General features: G+C 40.1%; 1 protein-coding gene and 1 long non-coding RNA gene across 24 annotated transcripts in view; one reads left to right on the top strand and one right to left on the bottom strand.

The window, feature by feature from the left end:
- The window catches only part of LOC133072355 (uncharacterized), a 446,833-nt gene that overhangs the window by 346,791 nt on the left and 74,470 nt on the right, over positions 1 to 25,572 (bottom strand). The window lies entirely within an intron of this gene.
- On the top strand, positions 20,979 to 24,299 carry NPVF (neuropeptide VF precursor). The gene is made up of 3 exons (XM_061166368.1): positions 20,979 to 21,116; positions 22,504 to 22,904; positions 24,248 to 24,299. Exons 1-3 carry the CDS (start codon positions 20,979 to 20,981, stop codon positions 24,297 to 24,299), a joined length of 591 nt encoding a protein of 196 aa, XP_061022351.1.

Below are 25,572 nucleotides of genomic sequence, written 5' to 3' on the forward strand. Positions count from 1 at the left end.
TGGCTAGAGTTGGCTATTTGGACTGGACCCTGACAAAATGTCAAAGCAGAGAGGCAGTATCAATAGTCCCCAAATGGGGTCAAAGATTCAGTGGAGTCAATCTGCCAGAAACAGATAGAGGTAATGTTCCATGTAATGTGGCCTCCTTCACCACTGAACAAACAGGCCAAATTTTAGCAGGAGTCATATATCTAGTATGCAGTGAAAGCCTCTGCATCCACGAGAAGCATCCTTTACTGTGTGCCCAGTCTGTGATGGTGGATGTGTTGCCATGCCCAGTATAATGATGAAACCAGATGGTAATGGTGGCAGTCTTGATCATAGCCTAATTCTAGCTCTTCTGAGCAGAAAACGGACCTTTACCTTTATGTAACTCAAGTGAAGTCTGATGGGCAGACACGATGTGTTTACCCAGTTCATGACACAAAGAGGAATGTCTTTAATCTACCAGTCTTAGTCTTCCAAGTGGCAGACCAACTGGCCAGGCCACTGGTAAACAACTCAAGAGTCAGTAGGGGTCCTTAAGAGTGTTGTTCAAGGCAAAGGTGATTTAGTCCACTGTGCATAAGTTGGTCTTCCAGAACTGTCTTTGGGGTTGGATGACTGCTTCCACCTAGTGGACACCATCAACTTCCAACTTTGCTGAAGCATCAGTGAACTTGGTAAATCTAGGTGAGACCACAGACTTGATTATTCACAGCACAGCAAGCATGACGAGAATTAGCATGCGTACATTGGTTCCTACTGCCCCCAAGTCCTGTGAAGGCCCCAGACAGGATCCCATATGAAGTCACAATTCATGTATATGAAGCATCATTACCCATGAGGCATCCAGCAGTGGAAACCACGGCAACAATACACTGAATTGGCCCAGGAGCCCCACCCACTAGGCCACTTTAGCTTTTCTTCCCCACTTCAAATAGTGTCCAAATAATGAAGAATGTTGCATTATGGGAGAGAAATAACTTACCTTTAAGAATCAACCAATTTTATAGCAAGTGGCAAGCAAGCTTACTTTTTTGTCTCAGAAGGAGATATTACTTCATCCTTCAAAGTGGTTCACTGCAGATATGACTCTAAGAAATAGGCTGGGTTAAGAGAGGTCAGAACATTGCATTCTTGGAATATTCAGCAAGACGTGCAGAGAGGCAGGACAGGCCTATGGAGGCATTTCTCCCTCTGGAGAAAAGCAATAATTATAGAGGTCTGCACTGTAGCATTCATTTACCAATTTCCCGGTTTAAATACTCCCACCATGGCTGACTTCTGGAGAAGGAAATGGCAATCCACTCCAGTATTCTTGCCTGGAGAATCCCACAGACAGAGGAGCCTGGAGGGGTACAGTCCATGCAGTCACAAAGCGTCAGACATGACTTAGCAACAAAACGATAACATGGCTGACTTCAAGCTACTATTATGACATTCAAGTCAGAGCTGGGAAGAGATGAACCACCACTTGCTGACCTGCCCACTGGTGATTCTAACTTGAATCAATTATTACTGTGATTGTTGCCCTTGACTTTGAAGTGCCTATTTGAATCTTTTATTCTTAGTATTTGAAACTTTGTTTAGTTCTACACATGCTTTCACAGACTATTATTTTCTCTACTTTCAAATGTATTCCTGTATAACTTTTCAAGAGTATATCATTAACTTTTTATAGTTTGTTTACATGTAGTACAAGAGCCTCCCTCCTCTTAGGATCCTGAAATAATTTCTGGAGAAGTCTAGTGGGGGGAATATTAAATCATAGATTTAAAAGAACCCATAAATTTGAAATGTTGAGAAGTGGGGTGTGAAAGTTCCAATCTCTGGCTGATAGTCAAGTCCTTGCATTTCTTTCTGCATCTATAGTAAACCATCAAACCAAATTTATAAATTTCTGAGTCTGTGGTCATTTCTCCAACATTACCTGCTTTGAATTTTCTTCCTAGTATTTATTACTTTTTTAAATTTTCTGCTTTTATTCACTTTGTTGATTATCTTACTGCTTTTAGAGGGCAAAAACAAGGATTTTGTCCACACTATTTACCATTTTATCCCCAACACCTAGAGTAGTACCTAGTATGTAAAAGATACTCAATAAATACACAATAAGTAAATTAATTCTGCTTCCTGCTCTAGCACCTATCCCACCTCATAGGCTGCCTCTACATTCAGTCACTTTTTTGAATGGTGCTCATGCAAATAGCAATCAAGATGGCAAATAGAAGCTCCACATTTTTCCTCTTATAATTAAACCCTGATTGGGCGTCAGGACATCTGATACCTCAGTGCTGCCATTCAAACACTGTGCGCTTAATTGCTCCGTTGTGTCAGATTCTTTGTGACCCCATGGACTGTAACTCTCCGGGTTCCTCTGTCCATGAGGATTCTCCAGGCAAGAATACTGGAGTGGGTTGCCACGCCCTCCTCCAGGAGATCTTCCCAACCCAGGGATCGAACCCAGGTCTCCCACATTGCAGGCACATTCTTTACCATCTGAGTCAGCACGGAAGCCCATTCATACGCTGTCAAAGCAAACAAGTCATTAAACCTTTCTGTGACTCAGTTTCTCCATCTAGAATGCTCAAGGATCTCCTGAAAGAATGGTTTCCGTTTTCATTGTTGTCTCTTGGGTCATGCAGTGCTGAGTATGTATCAGTGGGTTTTTGTCTCATTCTAGTAGCATCTTTGTGTCTGGAGGGTGGTGGGAGAATAGAGATGAATAGTTGGAATCTTGCTTTTCTGTCACCAGTAGAGTGATTCAGAAATTCTGAAGATTCTTTGAAGGCATTTTCTCAACTCCCCTTTAACCAAGATCCAAACCATTCTTCTGACATGCTTGCCAAACTCATCCATTATTTCATCTATAAAATGGGGCCAGTAACACCTACATCACAAGGTTCTGGTGATAGTGAAGTCAGACAACCTAAATTGGCAGTTCTCAAAGTGGGGTTCCTGGACCAGCAGCTTCAGCAGCACCTGCCACTAGCCGCTTAGACATGCACAGTCTTGGGCCCCACTCCATACTGAAGCAGAAGCCCTGAGGCTGCTGAGCTACTGCTTAAAAGTCCTTCGGAGTGATTCTGGTTCACACTAAAATTGGAGAACCACTTGAAAGAGATGAAATCAGTTGACGCTTGTTTGACCATCAAGTGTCTGCTTTTCACTTATTCATTCATATTTGTTAGCCACCCAAACCCAGCCCAGCTAAGCTGCAGAACTGTCTATCCTCACCCCATTCGGCAGATGTGTAGCAAAGTGAAGCGAAGTGAAAGTCGCTCAGTCGTGTCCAACTCTTTGAAACCGCGTGGATGGTAGCCTGCCAGACACCTCTGTCCATGGAATTCTCCAGGCCAGGATACTGGAGTGGGTTGCCATTATGTTCTCCAGGGGATCTTTCCGACCCAGGGATTGAACCCAGGTCTCCCACATTGCAGGCAGCTTCTTTCCTGAGCCCAAGAATACTGGAGTAGACCCTCTCTAAAACCCAATTATCAACACTCGCTTGGGCTGCTTTTGCTCTTGCCCACAATTATTGCAATTTGACAAAAATTTACCTTCATGTTTATATTTTTCTTTCTTTTATATATTATCTTTTTATTTGTCAGGGAGTTGGTTCAGGAGACATTTTGTGCATCCATAGGTAGCTAAGCGACTGACTGCATGGCAGATTTTAGCACTTGGTGGGACACAGATTGAAGAGAACAGTGCCCTGAATCAAACGGCTCACACCATCTGGGTGACACTGGACAAGTTAGCCTCGGTGAAGCCTGAGTTTTTCTAATAAAAAATGGGGTTAACAACAAGAAAAGTCTCCATTTACTGAGTATCTCCTAAGTGCCAAGCACTATGCCAGCTATTTCATATATGATGCATATTACCTAAAATTGGGCTTCCCTGTAGCTCAGCTGGTAAAGAATCTGCCTACAGTGCAGGAGACCCCAGTTGGACTTCTGGGTCAGGAAGATCACTGGAGAAGGGATAGGCTACCCACTCCAGTATTCTCGGGCTTCCCTGGGGGCTCAGTTGGTAAAGAATCCACCTGCAATGCAGGAGACCTGGGTTCGATCCCTGGATTGGGAAGATCCCCTGGAGAAGAGAATGGCTACCCACTCCAGTATTCTGGCCTGGAGAATTCCATGGACTGTATATAGTCCATGCGGTAGCAAAGAGTTGGACACGACTAAGTGACTTTCACTTTCACCTAATTTAAACAAAAGCCGAGTTATTTTTTTTTCTTTAAACATATCTTAAATACGTCTAAAATTTTCAACATGATTTTGCAACATTCAGGGCCCATCATTTCCTTTTTCAGTGTAATTAAATGATAGTAAAGACACTTTGTGGGAAAACAGCACCTAACTGATAACTAGCTTTTCAGCAAACTCTGCTAGAATGCCTCAATTCCATTAAGTGAGTGATATCAGTTGGAAAAATGAGGCTAATTTTGCTGCAGGTTTAAAGAAACAGGAAATAACCTTTAAATAGTGGTCTATCTGCGCTTTGCAGTAGAAGTTCTTAGTTCATACTTAATTGAAAAGCAAGTTGCTGTTGAATATTGAAAATCCTGGAAGAGTTTTTTAAAGTAATTTAATGTAGCATTTTATGGTTGCTTTTGTAGTTTAGAATTTGCGATGGATATCAAGGGATGTATATGCCTTCTGATCCCTTAGATTTAATCAGACTTCTCGCTTGCTCGCTTGCATAATGGTTTATGGTACCTTTGATGATTTGCAGCCAACCTAGCACTTTTAATAATTTACTGTAAAAGCATTTAATTTTTAATGGACAAGAATGGGTAAGAGGTAACTTTTGCATTGGTAAGTGCTCTCCTGAAGACTAGGAAAAAGGAACAGTATATTTAAATTCCAAACATTATTGAAAAACATGAGTCTTTTATTACCAAAATCAAATGCATAATTGAAGAACATACCTAACCCAAAATTATTGTTCATGCCTTATTTAACCAGAAGATAGCATTGCTTTCATGATGCTATCATGAGGATATTTTTTTTTTCAAATTCTCATTTTTTTTTCTTATCTTCCATGCTGTTTTCAATATTCTGTTCCACTAGATAAAGCATACCTGCCACAGGGTGAGAATATACGTCATTTTATTACATCTTGCTAATCAAGAAAAGCCCAACAAAAGAATAGTTTGTAATGTCTGCTACATAAAAGAAATATTATTTTATATTCATTTTCTTTCAAAGTTTTTCTAAGATCTCAATGTAATGTGCATACCTAGGAATGATTTCACAACTAGTCTTAAAATATCAAGAGTTTCCATGTGGAGAGAAAAATGGGAAGATGCCAGGATAAATATTTTTTAAGACTTGATGGAGGACAAAACATATCTTGCCTTCAGAGGCACATAAAACAAAAAATGCTGCAATAGCCGAATAATCCCTTTTTCAGATATGCCATATGTAAAAATAAGAATGGCTTCACAGGAGTGCTTTCTGGGGAATCAACTAACAGCCTACAGCCCTGGAAATTTACTCTACTCTTCTAACATTCCACAGCTGACTGTCCCCAGGCTTACCCTGAAATGGACTACAGGGAGAACTCTGGTGGTCAAGGGTCCAAGTCTGAGTTCTGTTTCTGGACTGCCTTTGGAATTCAAACATCAGAGCGGTTGTGTGAGAATGTGAAACTCATTCTCTTCGTTTGGCCTCAGTCTTGAGTGTAAACCCTGCTACAGAAGACTGGTTCCCAGGAACCCTTGGTACTTAGCCAATGTGCCCGTCAAAAGTACTCCATCTAAAGAGGAGCATTTGAAGATCCAATCACCATTTCCATGCTTGGTTTCCTGGGATGAAAAAGCAGGTGCCAGCTTTTAACTGGTAAACTAGGACTCTATCTATAGCCCACCATCTTTTGGCTTCCTGGTTGAGGTTATATATAAAACAGCTCCTTTCTTTATTAGCCAGATATTCATCTCCACTCCACCTAATGAACAGAAACTTCTAGGTCTAATCAGTTGTCCCCCTAGATTTGAGACAGCAGGAATTGCTCCTGAGCAAATTCAGGGGCATCTGAGTTGGCTTACTTTAACAACCCCATGCACACATACCTTTTTCTTCTCTCCAGCTCTCTTAAACTCTTTATCTCATGTCATCAACGTACTCACTACCTACTTTTAGAGGTAGAGAGCCCTTAGATGTCATCGGCAATCCACAAACTTTTCACCTGAAGGAGAAACTCTGAACTAGTTAACTTGCCCAAGGCTATAAGGAAACTGAGAAACTGGAATTTACTAAACTGACTGCTTTTTCCATTACATCATATGGTCTCACTCCTCTCTTCCTCTGTCCCTTTCTTCCTCCCCGCTTCCCTCCCCAACTACTGTCATCCCATCTCTTTTTGTTTTAGGCTTCCTCATGGTGTCAACAGTACCAACGAACATCACTTAGCTGCAATGGAGCCTTCGTTGCTCAAAACAGTACGTGGGGAGGTGGGGAGAGAGCAGGTATGCCTGACCCTGGTCTAACAACCTTTCTGGCTTAACTCTATTTTTCCTCCTCCTCTTCCAATCAGGTATGCTGCCTCTTTTTTACATTCTGACAACACTTCACAATGAGACGCTTAACCCCAGCCAATTTGCCAGGCTGTTCTCTATGACAGAAACATAATTAAGTTTGCTGGCATGTTATTTCCTTTTAATGTCCTTAGTAAGGTTAGGGCTTTGTGAAACAGCTTCAATAGAGAACAGGGTTATGTAGAAAAGACTGTTATAAATGCAGCCTTTTGAGTCCCTTACATCCTCCAAAATTTATGGCAACCTAATACCTTAAAGGGCTTCCCAGGTGATGCTAGTGGTAAAGAACCCACCCGCCATGGCAGGAAACATAATGAGATGCAGGTTCAATCCCTGGGTTGGGAGGATCCCCTGGAGGAAGGCATGACAAACCACTCCAGTAGTGTTGCCTGGAGAATCCCATGGACAGAGGAGCCTGGAGGGCTACAATCCATAGGGTCACAAAGAGTCAGATATGACTGAAGTGACTGAGCATGCAGCACAAATACATTAAGTGATACACCAAAGGATTAACATTGGCATGGAACTAGAGTAGGCTAGAGGGCTTCCCAGGTGGCTCAGCGGCAGAGAATCCAGAGACGAGGGTTCAATCCCTAGATCAGAAAGATCCCCTAAAGAAGGGAATGGCAACCCACTCCAGTATTCTTGCCTGAGAAATCCTATGAACAGAGGAGCCTCGTGGGCTACAGGTCATAGGGTTGTAAGGAGTCAGACACAACTAAGGGACTAAAAAACAATGACAGAGTAGAGTCCAGAAGGGAGATTATTAATTCATTTTAGCCCATCTTTTCAAAGATGAAAAAAGTAAATAAAGGAAGAACGAAGGCAGGAAGGAAGGGAAGAAAATATGCCTAAGCCAGAATAAAATTTGTACGCTTGAAACTTAGAAGTATTTCAGAAAAATGTTTTTAAATATTGTAAATAAAAGGGCTAAAAGTGTAATACAGCCTAGTTTGCAATTCTTTATAATGCTAGGTTTTGATGAAAAGTAAAAGGGTCTATAAATGTCTTTTTTATTCTTTTAGCAGTTAAAGAAAGGAAAATTCTGAGTTATGGACTGTTAGTGAGTATAGATAAGAAAAATATCTCTGCTATGAATGGGTGCTAGAATTTTTCATATACAGTATATGATTCATGTCTATACAAGGGGAAAAAACAGACTAAATACCAGTCAATCTTGTATTTTTGGCAGGCCAAATGATTAACCATTTCACATCAGAGTCAATCTCAATCTAATCATCTGTCTGGGAATTAGTCACTATAATGGAAAAAAGTACTTAACTCAGAAGGGTTCATTCATTAATCACATATCAGCACCCCAGAGAGGTAACTCTTTTGCTTAAGTTCCCAAGCTTTCATTCATTCTTTCAGCAGTTATTTGTCGAACTCTTACAATGAGCTGGGTGCTCTGTAGGACACTGAGAATAAAAACACTCCTTAAAATAAAGTAAATTGTAGATTAGAGAGAAATAAAAAATAAATAAACTAGCTCATGGTCTAAACACTGATATAGACTTGAGAAAAATGCTATGGGGGTAGGCAGTAAAGAGAAGAACTATATATCCACCCTAGGGCAAGTTGAGAGATCTTCACAGAGGAAGTGACATCTAAGTCAGACTTAAAGGATAAATTGAAGTTCATCTCAAAGTTCCCAATGAAAACCAAGGCTTAAAAATCGAGGAGCCCCAGTTTATGAACACCTCCATTAGGTCAGTATTTCCCACTATGTTCTTAGATCTTATTTGAAAAAACAGATTTTTCAGGGTCAGAAGAAAGTTAGGAATGCTAGGGTCTACCCATTAAATAATTTTTTTTACAGCGTAACTTCTTAGAATCTTTATACAACAAAATATATACCATCCAAATACATGAAACGACACCCCGAGTGTCAACGCCGGTTACTCTAAGAGCAGAGACCTGGAGCAGAGGGAATCAATGCACATACAAAAGGAAAAGACATAGTGCAGTCATTCTAGGCTTAAGGAAAACCCCTCTTTCTTGTAAACGTGAGGGTTCTACTTGTCTGTGTACACATTTTGTCTTATTTGCATCTGTTCTCATGGATTTATTTCCATTTGCATTTTGGACTAAGATAAGAAAAGGCGTTTATATGTTCCACTAATGAATATTTGAATCTCCGCTGAAAAAAGCAGCAGATGAATCTTAACATTTATTATATTGCTATCAACACTGCAACCATTCTCATTCCAAAAAGACCATCACTGTCTTACAGGATTCTGGAGAGGCCCTGCCACCATTTTGTTTGGTGTCAGTGCTCTAAGACTAGGAAACCCAGAGTTAGATGAATAATACACATGCATATGGTTGATAATTATGTACTAATAACTAAATCAAATAGAAACCCAGAAATCACTTTTCTTCTTTGTATAATGATCCACCAATAGATTAAGAATCAGATCTCCCCGTCCTGCTCACTGCATGTATATGAAATAATGTGTTGAATTATTTGTGAAAAAAGTACAATGTAAGTATATTTTAAGGAACACTAAATATTAATAAAAAGGAGGGAAATGCAAATAGCCTAGATAACATAGTGAAAGATGGATGACTCAGTGGGTCACTATTCCTGTGAACAGAACTTCAGAAACTACAGATAAGGAAAGACTTCAAGCCTCTTATATGACACTATTTAAAGCATTTGCTACCTGTATAATAGGCTGGAAAGGGACTATTCAATTGATGAAGGGAGATTTAGATCTATGACTTACATTATCATGATGAATCCTATATTAATATTAAAGTTCTATCCATCACATTGGAAATTTCCCCCAGAGGGTTTTTAACATTTCCCTGGTGACTGCCTCAATACGTAAATCAATGCCATCCTGAGAGGCCAGAGAAGACTCTCTGCATATAACTTTTTCTACATTACATTTTTTCCTATTTTATTTCTGTACACATTGAGTCCATTTTAGTCTTAGGAAAAAGTCACCCTGTCTTCAGATAATCCAAGATCACATGTCTGTCACAAATGCTCTGGTTCAGCCATTCCGTACTGTTTCCTATTTCCCTTTTGTCTGCTGATAGTAAAATTAGCAGCAGTAAGAGGTCTGCTCCATAGGCTTAGGAAACTTGGCACAAGCTGTTAGTACAAGCAGTAAATGCTGGCCAGCTTATATTTTGTAGCCTGTAAAATGTTGGATATAGTGGCTCAGATTCTTTGGTTGGTGGCCACAGTCTGCAAATGTCACATTTCATCAAAATCACTTCAGCAACTGCTGTTCACATGTCCATCCAAAGAGAGAGAGAGGGTGATGCAATTGGATCATGTGGGAATGGAGCTGGTCTCTTGATACTAATGTGCAGTGTATTAGGAGCAATGCTGCCCCAGGTTCTCAGGTGTAACAGTAACCTGGGGATCTCCTTGACCTTATTACAAGATGCTCCAAACTGAACTGCAGATGAGATTTGGAGTGGGGGTGAAAGAAAAGAATAACAGGCCAAAAATCATTCACTGATTCCTTCTTCTGCACCAGAAAGAAAACTTAGAAGATAGAAGTCCATCTTCTCTCAGCCTTCCATTTCTACTCACCTCTCTCCCAGCCTGCATCCCACCACCTCTTCCTCAAGCCTAGAGTGAACTACAGAAGAGTGTATAATAAGAACAATAGCAGCAGTGATTGCAGCAACTTTTGAGGGAACTTGCAGGACTGATGACTCAGCCAGCCCTGCAGAGCATTTGCTCAACTTTTTCTCCAAGTGGGCTGGTCAGAACCTTTGACTGGAGCACTGAACAGAGAGCAGAGGACACTAAGTGGATACCCTTTACCCCACAGCTTAATTTTTTTTTCCAGATGTAGCCAACTGACATCACCCTCCCAAACTCCCTTCTCACAATTTACCCCTCGGAAGGTGTCCCAGAGGAGGGCACGCATCCTCTGCCCAGGCTCTCCCTTGGGGTCAGCATAACTCAGATCATCCTGAACTCTGACTGTAGGCAGAGGAAAGGGCTGTGGGACCCAACACTCAGCCTCTTCGATGGAGAGCATCTACTGCCAGCAATGGAAGGGAGAAATCACCTGGCAGATTTTTCATTTGAAAAACTTAATAAATTTTTAAACCTTACTCTTTCAAAAGAAGCCATAAATGGGTCAAATGATACAGAATAGTAAAATGGATGTGATATGAATTCTTTATAATTATGGAAATGGCAGCTTCCTTATTGATTACATGAGTCATGTAACATGTAATTCCCCATCTTGGGTTATTAATAATGGATACACAGTTATCATATTGTTTTAATGAACACTTCTGAAATACTTTCTGTCACTAAAAGCAAATATTTTATTGTAGACAGATATGATTGTAGGATTGAACTAGGATGTCCCATTATTACTACCTCTAGTTTAGTGTAAATACTGTCAAAAACAATGACAGAGAGTGATGAAGCTAATTACCAAAAGAATATATATCTATATTTGGAATTATACACAAGAGTCTTATTTTTACTATCTCCAAAATAAACACTCCTTACTCATTTGTACACAGTTCATTACATAAAGAGAGGGAATTTGGGAGTGTTTCCAAGGAAGACTGCCCAAGTATCAGGCAAAGAATGGTAAATCTGCCAATTTATTAGAAAAATAAACTTTCTTGCTCAAAAGGACATGAACCATTCTACTCTGGGTCACAGAACTCACCTGATCTTAGTAAACTCAGTGAGAAGAAATGAGGCAAACCAGTATCACCACAGCTATATAGACTGTGTGAAACATTTAGGAAGGAGGCTCAAGTTGAAAAGAATGTAGGACCATTAGGGACCAAACCACCTGGTCTTGAAATTCTCAGGACAGACCTTCATATCTGGTGCTAAGCATAATGCTAGAAATGGGAACACCGCCAAATGCCAAAGAGGAACACCTGAGCCAGGGCACTCACCTGCCAGGGGAAAAAGGGAATCTTACAGGCTCTCAAAGTTGGCATCGCTTTTGATGGATATATGGAGAAATAGCTGGGAACTGTGCCCTTGGCTGCCCCTGGGGAAGGGAGATCTACAATTTATTTTGTTTTGTTTTTATCATCAAAGCCCCACATGAGCCACAAAAGTATCACACAAGAACACCTGCTTGCAAAAACAAAGACCCAGATGGCACCAATGAAAGCACTTGTCTGCTGGTATCACCGAGTCAGGATAGAGACCTCCTCGGCACCTTTGGAGAGAAATGTCCACACCAAAACAGGATGGTTCAGATGCCCTTTGATTGCACATTAGAACTTAGTTTTTCACCAGCTTAGCAAGTAGTTTTCCTCTGCACAGTGAATTGGATTCAGGGAGAGAAGAATTCAGATTCTCTCTAACACTCTTTCTTATGTTTTGAATAACTATAGTACTGTCTTCCCAGTAGCACGACCCGCCCCCAGTTCTTCACAGGTTTGCAATTGGATCTCCTATGTTACTGCAATGTGACACACCCTGGCTACAGGTTCACGATGGGGCACCTTAACTAGACTAGGCCAATCAGAATCCATCCCTGCATACTGAATCTGGAACTGAGATAAGGCAGTTTCTCATAGGGTGGCTGAAATTGCAAAGAGGTCAAATCAGTCCATCCTAAAGGAAATCAACCCTGAATATTCACTGGAAGGACTGATGCTGAAGCTGAAGCTCTAGTACTTTGCCCACCTGATGTGAAGAGTTGACTCACTAGAAAAGACCCTGATGCTGGGAAAGATTGAGGACAGGAGGAGAAGGGGGCAACAGAGGATGAGATGGTTGGATGGCATCACCAACTAAATGGACATGAGTTTGAGCAAACTCCAGGAGACAGTGAAGAATAGGGAAGCCTGGTGTACTGCGATCCATGGAGTCACAAAGAATCAGACACAATTTAGCAACTGAACAACAACAACAAAACCCAGAAGTTACTGGCAAACAGACAGAGAAGCAGAGAGATCAAGAGAGCAGTAGGAGGGAATAATGAAGCTGATGCACAGAGAGAAGAAATGAGAATGCAGGAGAAGGTCCCACTGGGTGATTAGAGTCCTAGGCTCTGGGTGTTTCATAGGCCCCAGTCTCATCCATAAGATGTCCCAGTATCCTTCTATTAAATTCCTCATTTTGTTTAAACACATTAGAAATTTTAGTAATGTACAATCAGGGACTTGAGTAATCTATCAGGTAGAGGAAAGACTAGTTTTACAGCTGTGCCTATAATGAAAGCCTCAAGCACAAAACATTTACAAAAACAGGAAACTGCTCAAGAGGCAGGGAGGTCCAAAGTGAGCCCACAGGGGATTTTTCTCTCTCCCATCTCTCACCAAACCCTGCTTAGCCTGGGTATCAGGAACAGTCTAGGATTCTGGGATTCCTTCTTCCTGGATATTTTAATCCAAATGAGACCAAGTTAAGATATACATGAAGGAAAGTTTTAAAGTGGTAAATTTAAACAAACAAAGCAGCCTAAAGTATATGAAAACATAGGAAGGGCCATTTCTCTGCTCTTGACCTAAAGGTTGGGGAATAGGGTGCAGACAGATGTGGTATTTACTGGAAGATCCACACTGATCTCCTGGTCTGATGCCTCTAGATCATGGATCATTGGCTACTGCTATCATTAAATCAGAAAGGGCTCCACCAGGGCTCATCAGTCAAATACCACTATTCTTAGACTTCTCTAGATCATTCAAGACTGCGTTTATAACCAGCTATGGCTTTCCTGGTAGCTCAGATAGTAAAGAATCAGCCTGCAGCGCAGGAGACCCCACTTTGATTCCTGGATCTGGAAGATCCCCTGGAGAAGGGATAGGTTACCCACTCCAGAATTCTTGGGCTTTCCTGGTGGCTCAGATGGTAAAGAATATGAGGGAGACCTGGGTTCGATCCCTGAGTTGGGAAGATCCCCAGGAGGAGGGCATGGCAACCGACTCCAGTATTCTTGGTTGGAGAATGCCCATGGACAGAGGGGTCTGATGGGCTACAGTTCATGGGGTTGCAAAGAACCAGACATGATTGAGCGACTAAGTACAACAAGCACACTGTTCCTAGAGGAGGTGTGCCAGCTTATGCACCTAAATATGTTCTGAAATGTTTACTCGCTTTGTCTGTTTTCTTTACTGTAGGTACTCAAAGAGGAAATACCTGATTTGTTAAATTCACCTGGCACAAAACCCAGTACAGAATTAAATCCAGTAGATATTTAATAGGATTACATTAACACTTACTCAGTTCATTTAACCTCCATCAGTACAGAATTTTCTGTCTAGATCCTAACTTTTACAATCAGGAGATTACCAGAAAAATCTTCTCCTTTCCTTAAATTTATACCCAAAGTCACTGTAGGTTTAAAGGTATGTTTTTAAGTGCCTCTCCAAATACAACTATTTGGCTGAGGGCTTTTAGGTTTGCTTGTTCAGAACTGGTGGAGCTTTATATGTCATTGACTTGATTGAGTTTAGCCAGATGGCACGCTGTCATTCTTGGCTATGTCATGGACACACCCCTTTGGGGGTCCAATAACACTGGTGTTGAAGAGAAGTGTAACCCCCTCATCACTGATGAAGTCCGGCCAGTGTAAACCAAAGACCCACTGCTATGAGGTACACACATGAGCTCAGATCTAGAGCTGAGAGGAAGAAGTATGGCCAAAGCCAAAGCACTGGAAACAGAAAAGAATAAAGTCCAAGTGCCCCTGTGTTAATATAAGTGTGGTCAGAGCCAGGCTAGCTTCCGCTTAGAACCAAGGCAAGTGCATGACCGCTGTAGACCTGTGGGAGCTCTCAACAGCCCTCAGGAGCACAGAAACCAAGTGACCCCAATCAGAAAGTTAAAAAAAAAAAAAATGAACAAAACCACCCATTTATATGCATATTTCAATTCACCCCCTTTTCATTTTTTTCCATCAGAGATGAAAGAGCATCTAAGAGGGTCCATTTGAACAATAAGGCTAATTTTTATTGGTTACCCCTTTGTCCTTATATTCCTCTGTTTAAGATCAGAAATAGTGTTTTAAACACCTCCAAAACCCACATCAGTGTAGGTTTAAGCAACAGATTTCCTCCCCAGTGAAGGTGTGGCCAGGATAGTGGAAAAAGTTAGCCTAAGGATTAGGCTCAGTTCTTCCTAAGCTATCTCGTGCTTCCTTTTTATTAAAGCAAATGATTATTTGAAGAACACAGTCCACATTTTGGAGTAGAATCCTTCAAAACAAAGATAAAACAAACAAACCCAAGATATTGACGAAGCACACATCTTGTAAGAAACTAAATTCTTCTGCTCAGTTTGGAAAAACAAAATGGCCGATTACTTATTTTAAAAATATCAAAAGACAAGATTGGCCAAAAACAGAGGAAAAAAATCCCCATAAAAATCTTGGTTTCCATTACCTATATTTGTATAAAAGCTATGTGTTGTTTTAAGCAAACATCTGGTCTTTGTCCCTCATGTAGAGAATTCTGAGTTTTCTTGACACTTTGGCAAGAGGTACCACAAACCCCTGCCAGGCTAGTAAAAATCACACATTTTTCCTGCAAGGGAAAAAATGTCAATAAAAATGAAACATTAAAAAACATAAAAGCTCGACTTGGAAAGCCTTGCTGTGGAGATTCTGCTTCCTAATCAGCCTTGCACAACTGCCTTAACTTCTTTTTTAAACAGTACCACACCATATCATTTGAAAGATCTAATACTAATACTTCAAGTTTATTCAATATATTGTTCTAAAAAATGTCCTTCAGATAAAGGGACCTTGCCATTTAATCACTTTCTAGAATAAATCATGTGAATTAATTTTTATAAATATTTAATGACTATTCTTATACTGTACAAATTGACTCTTTAAGTTATTTCAACCAAAATTGAATTTCAACTGCTTTTGCTACATAAAGGAATAATCTTCGTCTCACATTCACATTGGCACCTTCCAAGGCCCTGACATTGTAATCTGTCATAGTAAAAAGCACAGAAGTAAATACAACCCTGCTACCAAAATATGACAAGCTCATTATAACCAGCCACTCATAAATCTTGAAACAAAGGCACCACCACATATTTAAAAAAATAATAATTTTATGTAATTTGCATAGGGATATTTTTGTTTGGAACCAAGGCAGGTATTTCTTTCTCTTTGCACACATAATACTGAAATAAATTATTCAGAAATACCACTACCTACCTTTAAAGAGGGCCAGAAATTGGTTAATAAATGGTTGCAAAATACTCTGTAAACATAAAATGCAAAATAAGACTATAATGGCCATCAATTCTTCTGCACAGCATAACAACTGGGTTATGCTTAGAGAGAAAGGAAAGAATAAACTGGAAAAAGGCAAGTGTCTGGGAAGTAAATGGCTGGGTTGAGGGTAAGGAGAAGGGCTCTGTAATGAGGTTCCTCTGGATATTAAACTTCATCACCTCTTTGATAGATCTTGCCATGGCCTCAGAGAGACCTTCTATATAAAGATTTAAATAAAAACATACAGCCCATGGCACAAAAACAGCCTCTTACTTGAAATGTTTTACTTGGGGTTCAGCTAAACCAGAGCCTTACAAAGTCCTAAACCCAACTCAAGTTGGCTCAGTTCCTGATTGGCGGAAATGGTTTGTTAGCTGCCTACCAGAGGGGCTTCCCTGACGGCCCAATTGTAAAGAATCTGCCTGAAATGCAGGAGACAGAAGTTTCAATCTCTGTGTCTGGAAGATCCCCTGGAGAAGCGAAGGGCAACCTACCCCAGCACGTATGCATGAACTGCCTACCAGAGGTTAGGATGCAGCTAGTGGGTGTAGACAAATACTGTGCAATCAGAATACTCTTTCCTGTGCTCAGCCAATGTGCTAAGAAGTCTCCCTAGTGAGAAACCCTGAAGCATCATCAGAAATCCTCCTTGGGGCAGTGCAGTCCCTTTCCTACCCTTCCTGGTATTGGTGCCCATCAACGTGGCAGGATCCATCAGGATATATTTAATTTATCAAACTAAATGCTCCACTACAACAGAATAAACCTAAACTCATGTTCAACCTACCTATGCCTGACTATCCATGTAAAGGTCTCAGTCTGCAAAAGTCTTCAATGTAAATCCTCAAAAAGACAAGGTGAAGATGCTATGATTTCAGAATAAGCACAAATTTAAGGTCTAAAAATGTGTAGGTCTCAGTAAAGAGAAAATTCCGGTTGGTGGCCAAAACTGGAAAAAATAATTACCAAGCAACTTCAGTTTTAACTCCTATTTCCAATACTAATGAAACATTTACTCATTCATTTAGAAATAAAATTTCCTGAGCGTCTGTGAAATAAACAAAAGAAATACCCCTATGATCTGCACAAGCAAGGTCCTGCCCTCACACAATTGACAGAGGAGTGGAAGAGGAAACAAGGGAACAGGACGAGTCAATGAGAAGAGCCACGATGGAAGAACAAAAGCCATTAATTGGAGTGTGAGGTCAGAAGAGACTTCTTGTGACACAGGATGCCTCAGCTGGAACCCAAACAATAGGTGTAAGGAGAGAGGGAAGTGGGTGCATACCCCATGCACAGGAAAACCACCGGCAGAGGCCTGGAAGCAAGAGAAAGCTCATCTCTTTGGAAGAACAGAAAGAAGTCTGTCATAAGACAGAGTTACTAGGAACTTAATGAGAAATAGTGCTGGAGAAATAAGCAGGAAACAGATCCTAAAATGTGGACTTAGGGATTCTGAGAGAATCCCTAGGGATTCCACTGAACGGTATTAAGGATAGGGAAACCACTTAAAGGTATTAAGGAAGATATCATAAATATATTGTATTTTATAAAAATTTTTCTGTGTATGGTGGAGCAAGAACTGGAGAGGATCAAGACAAAGGTCTAGACAAAAGAAAATGAACTGAGTTAAAAGCAACACAGATGGAGAGAAATGAACAAATTTAAGAGCTATGTAGAAGTCAGAAGAGAACAGACTTGATTGGGTAGACCAGCATAGGGAGTAAGTATTCAGACAGCTTGGGTTCAAATCCTGGATATTCCACTTATAGGGAAAGTTACTTACTCTTTCTGCATCTTAGCTTCCCTTTCATAGAGGATGAACAATGATGGTACCTGCTTGTGGAGTTACTATGGAGGATAAACAAACTAATTCACAAAGTGCTGTACTTTAATAGATCAGTTCCTGGCATGTGACTAGTAAGTGGCCAAAGATATAGACCATTATTATTGAGTGCAATAGCTCAAAACTAGAAACAATGCAATTGTTCATTAACTATAGAATATGATGCAGAAGAAAAGAGGAGGAAGTAGCCAAGGGTCTCACAAAGGATTTTGACTCGGATAAATGGGATGACTGTACCCGTTATCTATTTACTGCCTCTCAGCTCCTGATCCACCCTCTGTTCCTTCACTGATAATGGAGATGGACCCAGTAAGCATTTCCCCTTGGCAGCTGGCACAGTGTTTTACCAGTGGAAGGCACTTGAGAGATACTGCAGGAGGAAGGACTTCTTTTCCTGGTTCCGGTTTGCTTCTTTGAGGTCCTACACATGGACTGTGCCAGAAATCCGTGTAATAGACATCCATTAGCATTCACCGCTCCCCCCACCCCCCATCAAACTGCAGAAGCAGATTCTATGTAAGTCTCAGAAATGTCCCAGAAGTTGCCTTCCCAGCACTGGCCCATCTGTACCACAGAAGAGTGTCTCTCACCTGTGATGGACAGCCGCTGGCCCACGGAGACCCAGCAGACACTTCTCCACCATCCACGCCTTCTCCCGATACAGCCTGAATTTCAGTTTGTCCTCTCCTTGGATCTTCTCCCTTGGCCCTCATGTATTCCTTAACCCTTTAGAGTTCATCTCCTGGTACAATTAATAATTCCTTATGTGAACCATTTCCTATTCAGATTACTGTGTCCTTTCTGCCTTCCGATCGGACCCTGACCAATACAGTAACTATCAATGAAACAGCAAACAGGAGGAGAGACAGGTTATTGAACAGATTAATTCCATTTTGGACACACCGGACTTGAGATGCTTGTGGGAATCCCAACAGCACTGTCTGGTAGGAAGCTGAGTATTTGGGGTTTCCAAAGCTTAGGAGAAGTGTCCAGGATGAAGAGAGACGCTTAGAAGGGAGTCGCCTTAAGGTCTCTAAAATCTCAGTAAATGAAGCATGTGTGTAAATGTCACGTGTCGGAGAGACATTTTATTTTGTATGCTTGTGTGTCTCATTAAGAATCCCGAACTGTGCTATGTATATGGCAGCACATTTCATCAAAAGATTTATGGTCATTTTGTACTGCATATGTTAGACAATGTTGTTTTATATCTGTTAACATTTTCCAAGCTAACAGAAGATGTAGTTGAAAAGAGCCAAACCCTATATTAACAAGATTAGAACTCTAATTACACTCCAAACTTGGAAGTTTAAAATCTGGTTGAGGCTAGTGGGTAATTAATCACATCAGCAACTCTGGATACTGACTTCAGCCAGAAAAATCAGTGGATGTGCCAAAACCCCAAAGAGCAGCACTGAAAACTGGTGAATTGCTCAAGGCTGAAACAACTACAGACAGGCATGTTTTGAAAGAGACCCAGGCTGGTTCATTCTGCCTTTTCCAGGGTCAGAGCTCAGCCGACACAACTTGTTCCTTGCTTCACCCATTGCTCAAAAGTTTGGAGCTACTGACCACAAAAAAAAAAAAAAGTAAGTTCCATCAGCAGTTTACAAAGGAACAATTTGGAAGAGAACTGTATAAAATCCTCAGGGAAATTAAACCCAAATAATCCAATAACAGCATTACAAAATTAACATTAGACTATGAATTGAATTAATTGCCTCCTACTGTGGGGATACTTGGCTACCCACAGTCTGAAACAAATGAGACCAATGATGTCAACTGCCATAAGAGAGACCAGAGGAAAGTATAATCTTGGGGTACCCAAGAGTTTTTCATACAATTGTTTTTCAACTTTCTGATTTATCCTGGTGCTCTACCCATCTCATACCTCAGATTATGGTAGGTGAGCGAGAAAGCTAAGGGTATTTTTTTTTTTTTTATTGTACTGGTCTTCTCTGAAGAGTGCAGCTTCTCTTCATTATGTTGCACAGGCTTCTCATTGTGATGGCTTGTCTTGTCGAGGAACGTAGGCTCTAGGTGTGCAGGCTCAGTAGTTGCAGCACACCGTCTCAGTAGTTGTGGCACAAAGGCTTATTTGCCCCCACTTCCCCTGCCTGCCCCCCACCCCCAGCATGTGGAATCCTCCCAGACCAGGGATTGAACCCATGTTCCCTGCATTGGCAGGCGGACTCCCATTCACTGTGCCACCAGGAAAGTCCCAAGATGGTACAATTCTTGACATAAAAGGTGCAGTTTTATGACTTGCTTTTTTGGGAATTCACCTCTAAGTGCCTATATCTAGAAGTAGCTGGATTGTTAGAAATAGATCACCCTAAGTTCTTTTTCTACTAAGAGGGCTGAATGGACAGGGGGGAACAGGTAATGATTTCTCTAGAATCTAGGCAGGAATATAGGCAGTCCAGTGATAAAGAAAACCTTTAAGAATACCAGTCAGCTGTTCTGAAAGAGACTTGCATGGGCATTTCAGTAAATAAGCATTTGTTTCTGTAAATTCTTTTCTTATGCCATGATGTCAGTGAGCCTGTGGCAGGGCAAGATTACCTAAACAATATAGGTCGGGGAACAACAAAATTAGCATGTGTGTAATTTACCAGTCCTCTGCCAGCATTCTTTAAGGGGTTTGAGGTGTAAGGTAGGATGTGGCATCATCATAGAAATAAAATCCTGGTGATTTACAGAGTTTTGCCAAATAAGGCCCTCAGGGCAGATACAAAAGGCCTTGAACTGCCTCCAGCCTCTCCTGAGACAGCCACTTTGTCAAAATGCCTATTGCTTGGTATTATGCACACCCTTCAGTATACAGCTGACATTTACTCCTGAAGCTTTTTAATAACAAAGCAGCATTTTACAAAAAGTTAATTAATGGCATTTTATTTCAGTCTTATGTGATTTGGAATTCTTTTCACACTCTTAATTTTGTCTGACATTTTGAAAATACTATGCCTCACTCTTGTGTGTGAATAAAAAATTTTTTTTCAAACATAGCTAACACACATTGAACGCTTTTCCTTTCTCCCAAGAGTTGACGCAAACACCAAAGACAAAATACTTCTTTTTTGAGCTCAGAGAAATGAAGCATTCAGTTTGTTTGGAATCTTAATGACGATGGCCCCAAACTTATCTAATTAAATACTCCTTCATGATGAAGAAAATTATTTTCAAAGTTAATGAATTTGCAAGCAGAAATGTTGCTGTCTTCCTAGAATGAATTACCCACATTCCTTACATACGTATTTCAGTTAAACACTAATTAATGCTGGTGCTTAAAACACGTGGGATTGATTTCCCAATGAAAGCAAACTTTGTTTTTAGACAGTATAAAAAGACCACAATTTCCTTTTGTATAGTCATCAGCCTGCACATATAAACTTAATTCTAGATTTCGGACAAAATGGAAATTATTTCATTAAAACGATTCGTTTTATTGATGTTAGCCACTTCAAGCTTGTTAACATCAAACATCTTCTGTACGGATGAATCAAGGATGTCCAATCTTTACAGCAAAAAGAATTATGACAAATATTCCGAGGTAAGTTTTTTAACTCTGTCCAACAGGACTAGCATTCACCATTGAATATTTGTTCTGAGTCTAGTGCTTTTGTAAAGAATAAGGAAAAAGTTTCTGGTTTGTTTTTTGTCACACTTCAACCCATCCAGGGCAGTGTATTGATGTAACCTGTATTTTGTAGCAAAACTGCACATATCCTGGTCTCATGACCGTTTTAGTGCAGAGTATGATACTTAGCAAGGGTAAGGTGCATTAATAACTGTCAATTGGCTCAGAAGTGCTCAGTTGAAGCAAAGAATTGCAGAAATAAGTACTGGTTACATATCAGCTTAACATTTAAATTATATTTCTATAGCTAAGAAAAATGTTTACCCCTAGATGATGGAATTCCACTTTTTTTTATTTTCTTCTCTATGCCTTATGGAAATTCCCACATTTGCCAAAATAAGTAGGTATTATTTTCTACAATAAGAAAAGTTACTTTAAAATCTTCACATGGACAAACTTGAATGGCAAAACTAAATCTAATTAAATATTTGCTGTCTTTTAAATGGTTCCTTTAAAGTTGGTATGGTCATGCTGTAGTAACCCACAAACCAATCAGTGTTTTACTAATGTAACTTACGTACTAATAAAATATAATCAGTTTCTTGAAACATGCTTTTAGGTAAAAAAGAAGTCTCTGCCAATTGTACCCCAGAACTTGGCTAGCATGCGCCCACCACTTTGACTTTTAAAGAGGAGGGAAACAAGAGACATGGAGAGGCAGTGGAAAGTGTCTCTAAAAGCAATATATATAAACATATGAAATATTTTATAAACAAAATGAAGCAAAAACTGAAGGAGGGATAGTTAGGGAGCTTGGGACTGACATGTACACACTGCTATATCTAAAATGGATAACCAACAAGGACCTACCGTACAGCCTAGGGAACTCAGCTCAATATTATGTAACAATCTGAATGGGAAAAGAATTTGACAAAGAATAGATACATGCATATGTATAACTGAATCACTTTGCTCTACACCTGAAACTGTCACAACATTGTTAATCAACTATACTCCAATAGAAATAAAAAGTTAAAAAAAAAAGAATAACCGCAGTAAAATAAACTTTCACTTCATTTCAATACTTCATTATGTTCCCGCTCCTCGAATACATTGCTGCATTCACTAGATATATTAATATTTTATAGTTGTCTTATAATAGTCCAGGGATGGAGAAACTAGATTGCTTTAAGAAGCTTAATATAAAGTATCTATTTTTAAAATTCTGTACATGAAAGCACAAACTTTGTTGACAGCTTTAACATTTCTACCAATTAAAGTCTGGATTTAACATAATTTAATAATTTAAACTATTGCTTACAACACTAATAAATTATTTAATGGTTATTTCTAATTATAGCCTAGAGGAGATTTAGGCTGGGAGAAAGAGAGAAGTCTTACGTTTGAAGAAGTAAAAGACTGGGGTCCAAAAATTAAGATGAATACACCTGCAGTCAACAAAATGCCACCCTCTGCAGCCAACCTGCCACTGAGATTCGGGAGGAACATGGAAGAAGAAAGGAGCACGAGGGTGATGGCCCACCTGCCTCTGAGACTCGGCAAAAATAGAGAGGACAGCCTCTCCAGACGGGTTCCAAATCTGCCCCAAAGGTTTGGAAGAACGGCAACAGCCAAAAGCATCACCAAGACCCTGAGTAATTTGCTCCAGCAGTCCATGCATTCATCATCTACCAATGGGCTACTTTACTCCATGACCTGCCACCCCCAAGAAATCCAGAATCCTGATCAAAAGAACCTAAGGTAAATACTCAAATGCCAATTAAATGCATATGCAGTTAGCAGAGCTAGTCCAGAAACTTTTAAAACACTTACATTTTTTCAAAAGAAGTTTCTAAGAGAGTTTTTAAGTTTCTTAGGACTTCCTTGGTAGTCCAGTGGTTAAGAATCCACCCTCCAATGCAGGGGATGAAGGTTCCATCCCATCTTCACTAAGATCCCACATGCCGCAGGGCAAGGAAGCCCATGCAGCGCAACTACTGAGCCTGCCCGCTCCAGATCCCGTGCTCCCCCTGCCTTGAGCTGCAACTAGAGAAAGCCTGCATGTTGCAATAAAGACCCAGCACAGCTAAAAGAATTTTTAAAAGAGAGAGAGAGAAAAAAAAAGCTAAGTTTGTAAGAAGGAAAAGGCACAGGGAAATGAACACCTATAAATTGAGAGGGTTAGTTCCTACAGCTCAGATGGTAAAGAATCTGCCTGCATTGCAGGAAACCGGGCTTCAATCCCTGGGTCAGGAAGACCCCCAGGAGAAGGAAATGGCAAGCCACTCCAGTATTCTTGCCTGGAGAATCCCATGGACAGAGGTGCCTGACAGGCTACAGTCCATGAGGTCACAAAGAGTTGAACACGACAAAGTGACTAACATATACACACACTGATATTAAGTCATGAGTTAGCTCCCCCTAAACCACATATGGGTATCCCTCACATTTCTCTAGAGCCACACTCTAAGCAGTAACAGGCAATGATAGAATGAGGAATTCATGCCTATGAGGTATCGTCCAACATTTGACTTCTCTAACCTGATAGCTCCCCATGAGGGAGTTGTCTGCAAGTACAAAGAACACTATTTCAAAAACCCAGATTTCAAATTCAGATCTTCTTCCTCAACTTTAAATCAAAATTTCTTTTTCCAGAATCTCATGTTAGAAATAATTCCTGTTATTGTAATCATTCTTTGTATTGATATGTATTTACTGAATATCTACTAGTACAAATCCTAGCACAAGCTACTACAAGAAGTTCAAAAATTTAATAAGCTACCTACATATTATTTTCTAGTAGAGCAAATGTTAAAAAAAATTTTTTTTTATATAAAATAGAACATGACTCTACTGGTAGAGTTTGGCAATGAATCAGATGTCGGGAGTGGGATGGCAATGAGGGAGAGAGATGAGTCCATGGTAAGTTTGTCATTCTAAGTGCCCATTACAAATTCAGGATCCCATCAATGTCTCACTCATTTCAAGTGCAGCACAATTCAACTCATGTATAATTAGACAATTAGGATCATGGCCTGCATTTGTATGTTTTCACATGCTCTTGTTGTGATGGATGAGAACATTTTGCACTGCTTACATTTTAGGAGACTGGGATTCCAGAAAATAGATGATGCAGAATTGAAACAAGAAAAATAAGAAATCTGGAGCCTGTCCCTAAAGACGACTTAAAGCTGTAGCCTGTAATCGGCAAAGAAATCTATGGTGAAGACAAAGAATGAAGTCACTGCTCTCTTGTAATAAATTATCATTCACAACAATTTTTCCTTCTTAGTACAGCTAATATCTTGAAAGTTAAAAAATGTAAAAAATACTGTAATGTAAAGATGAAATAATTTTGTCTAAATAAAAAGAGCATTGCATACACTTAAGAAGGCTTTGGTAATGGGGAGAAGAGAAGAGAGAGAGAGAGACTGACTTAAGCCACAACACCATCTTATGAATACAGTTACCCTTAAGGAAAAATTTAAACAGAGGAGCAGCCTGGCAAATTTTACAATGAATATTAAATAGTTTAACAGAATAACATGTTTGACAATTAAATGAACATGAATAATAAACCATTTACCAATATTTTTATACACCTACTTTTTCATTGTATTAGCTGTTAGTAAATACATGATAGATTGAAAATCTTTTTAAAAAACAGATAAAAGAAAAAAGCAATTATTACACACCTCTTTAAGTGTCTCTTCTATCCATAACTGAAAATTTGCCTTCTGGTATGTTTTTTTCCTCCTTATTTACTATTTCAAGTTTTTGATTTGTAGACAAAACCTAATTACTCTTAAAACTAACAATTTATGAACACAATATACCACCACCCGGATGTACAGTGATTCAACTTTAGTCATAGAATGAGAAGTCCTTAATCAGATTTATTAAGCAATCTTAATTCCTTAAGGTACAAACCAGGAGTGGCAGTAATTGTCTCCTATCCTGCCCCCAGCTGGGCCGTGTTGAATCCCTTTTCCCTGCTGGGCAGAGATCTCTTAATAACACCCCAGACACACCCTTCAACTTCCTCACTGCTTGATATTAAAAAACTCAGTCAACTCCAGCTGAAGATGGCCGACTCATAGCCAAATCAAAGTTTCCCCTCCCCCGTGGCTGGGGGCTGGGGGCTGGGGGCTGGAAGGACGAGCCGGAAAGAGGCAAGGCTGCTCCTTCTCTCTTCCTCTTTCCTCCCCTTTCTCACCCCTGAGGTAGGGTGGTGGGAGGGAAAAATGGTAGGCCTCTGGAAAACAGTCTTTTCTTCCAATTTCTTCAAGTTGGGTGGGTGAGGGAGGGGGATGGGTATTTTTGAGTGGGGGTGGAGAATCAAAAGTCCCTGTCTGGTCTTCTTGTTATAATGTTACTTTTTCTACTTTTTGAGTACTTTGGGAAGCACTCAGGGAATGTCACACTGCCC

This window comes from Dama dama, chromosome 18 (genome assembly GCF_033118175.1).
Source record: "Dama dama isolate Ldn47 chromosome 18, ASM3311817v1, whole genome shotgun sequence".
Lineage (NCBI taxonomy): Eukaryota > Metazoa > Chordata > Mammalia > Artiodactyla > Cervidae > Dama > Dama dama.

Coding starts and splice junctions, on each gene's coding strand:
- NPVF (XM_061166368.1), top strand. CDS start 20,979: ATGGAAATTATTTCATTAAAACGATTCGTTTTATTGATGTTAGCCACT. Junction 21,117..22,503: donor ATTATGACAAATATTCCGAG/GTAAGTTTTTTA, acceptor TTCTAATTATAG/CCTAGAGGAGATTTAGGCTG. Junction 22,905..24,247: donor CCTGATCAAAAGAACCTAAG/GTAAATACTCAA, acceptor CTTACATTTTAG/GAGACTGGGATTCCAGAAAA.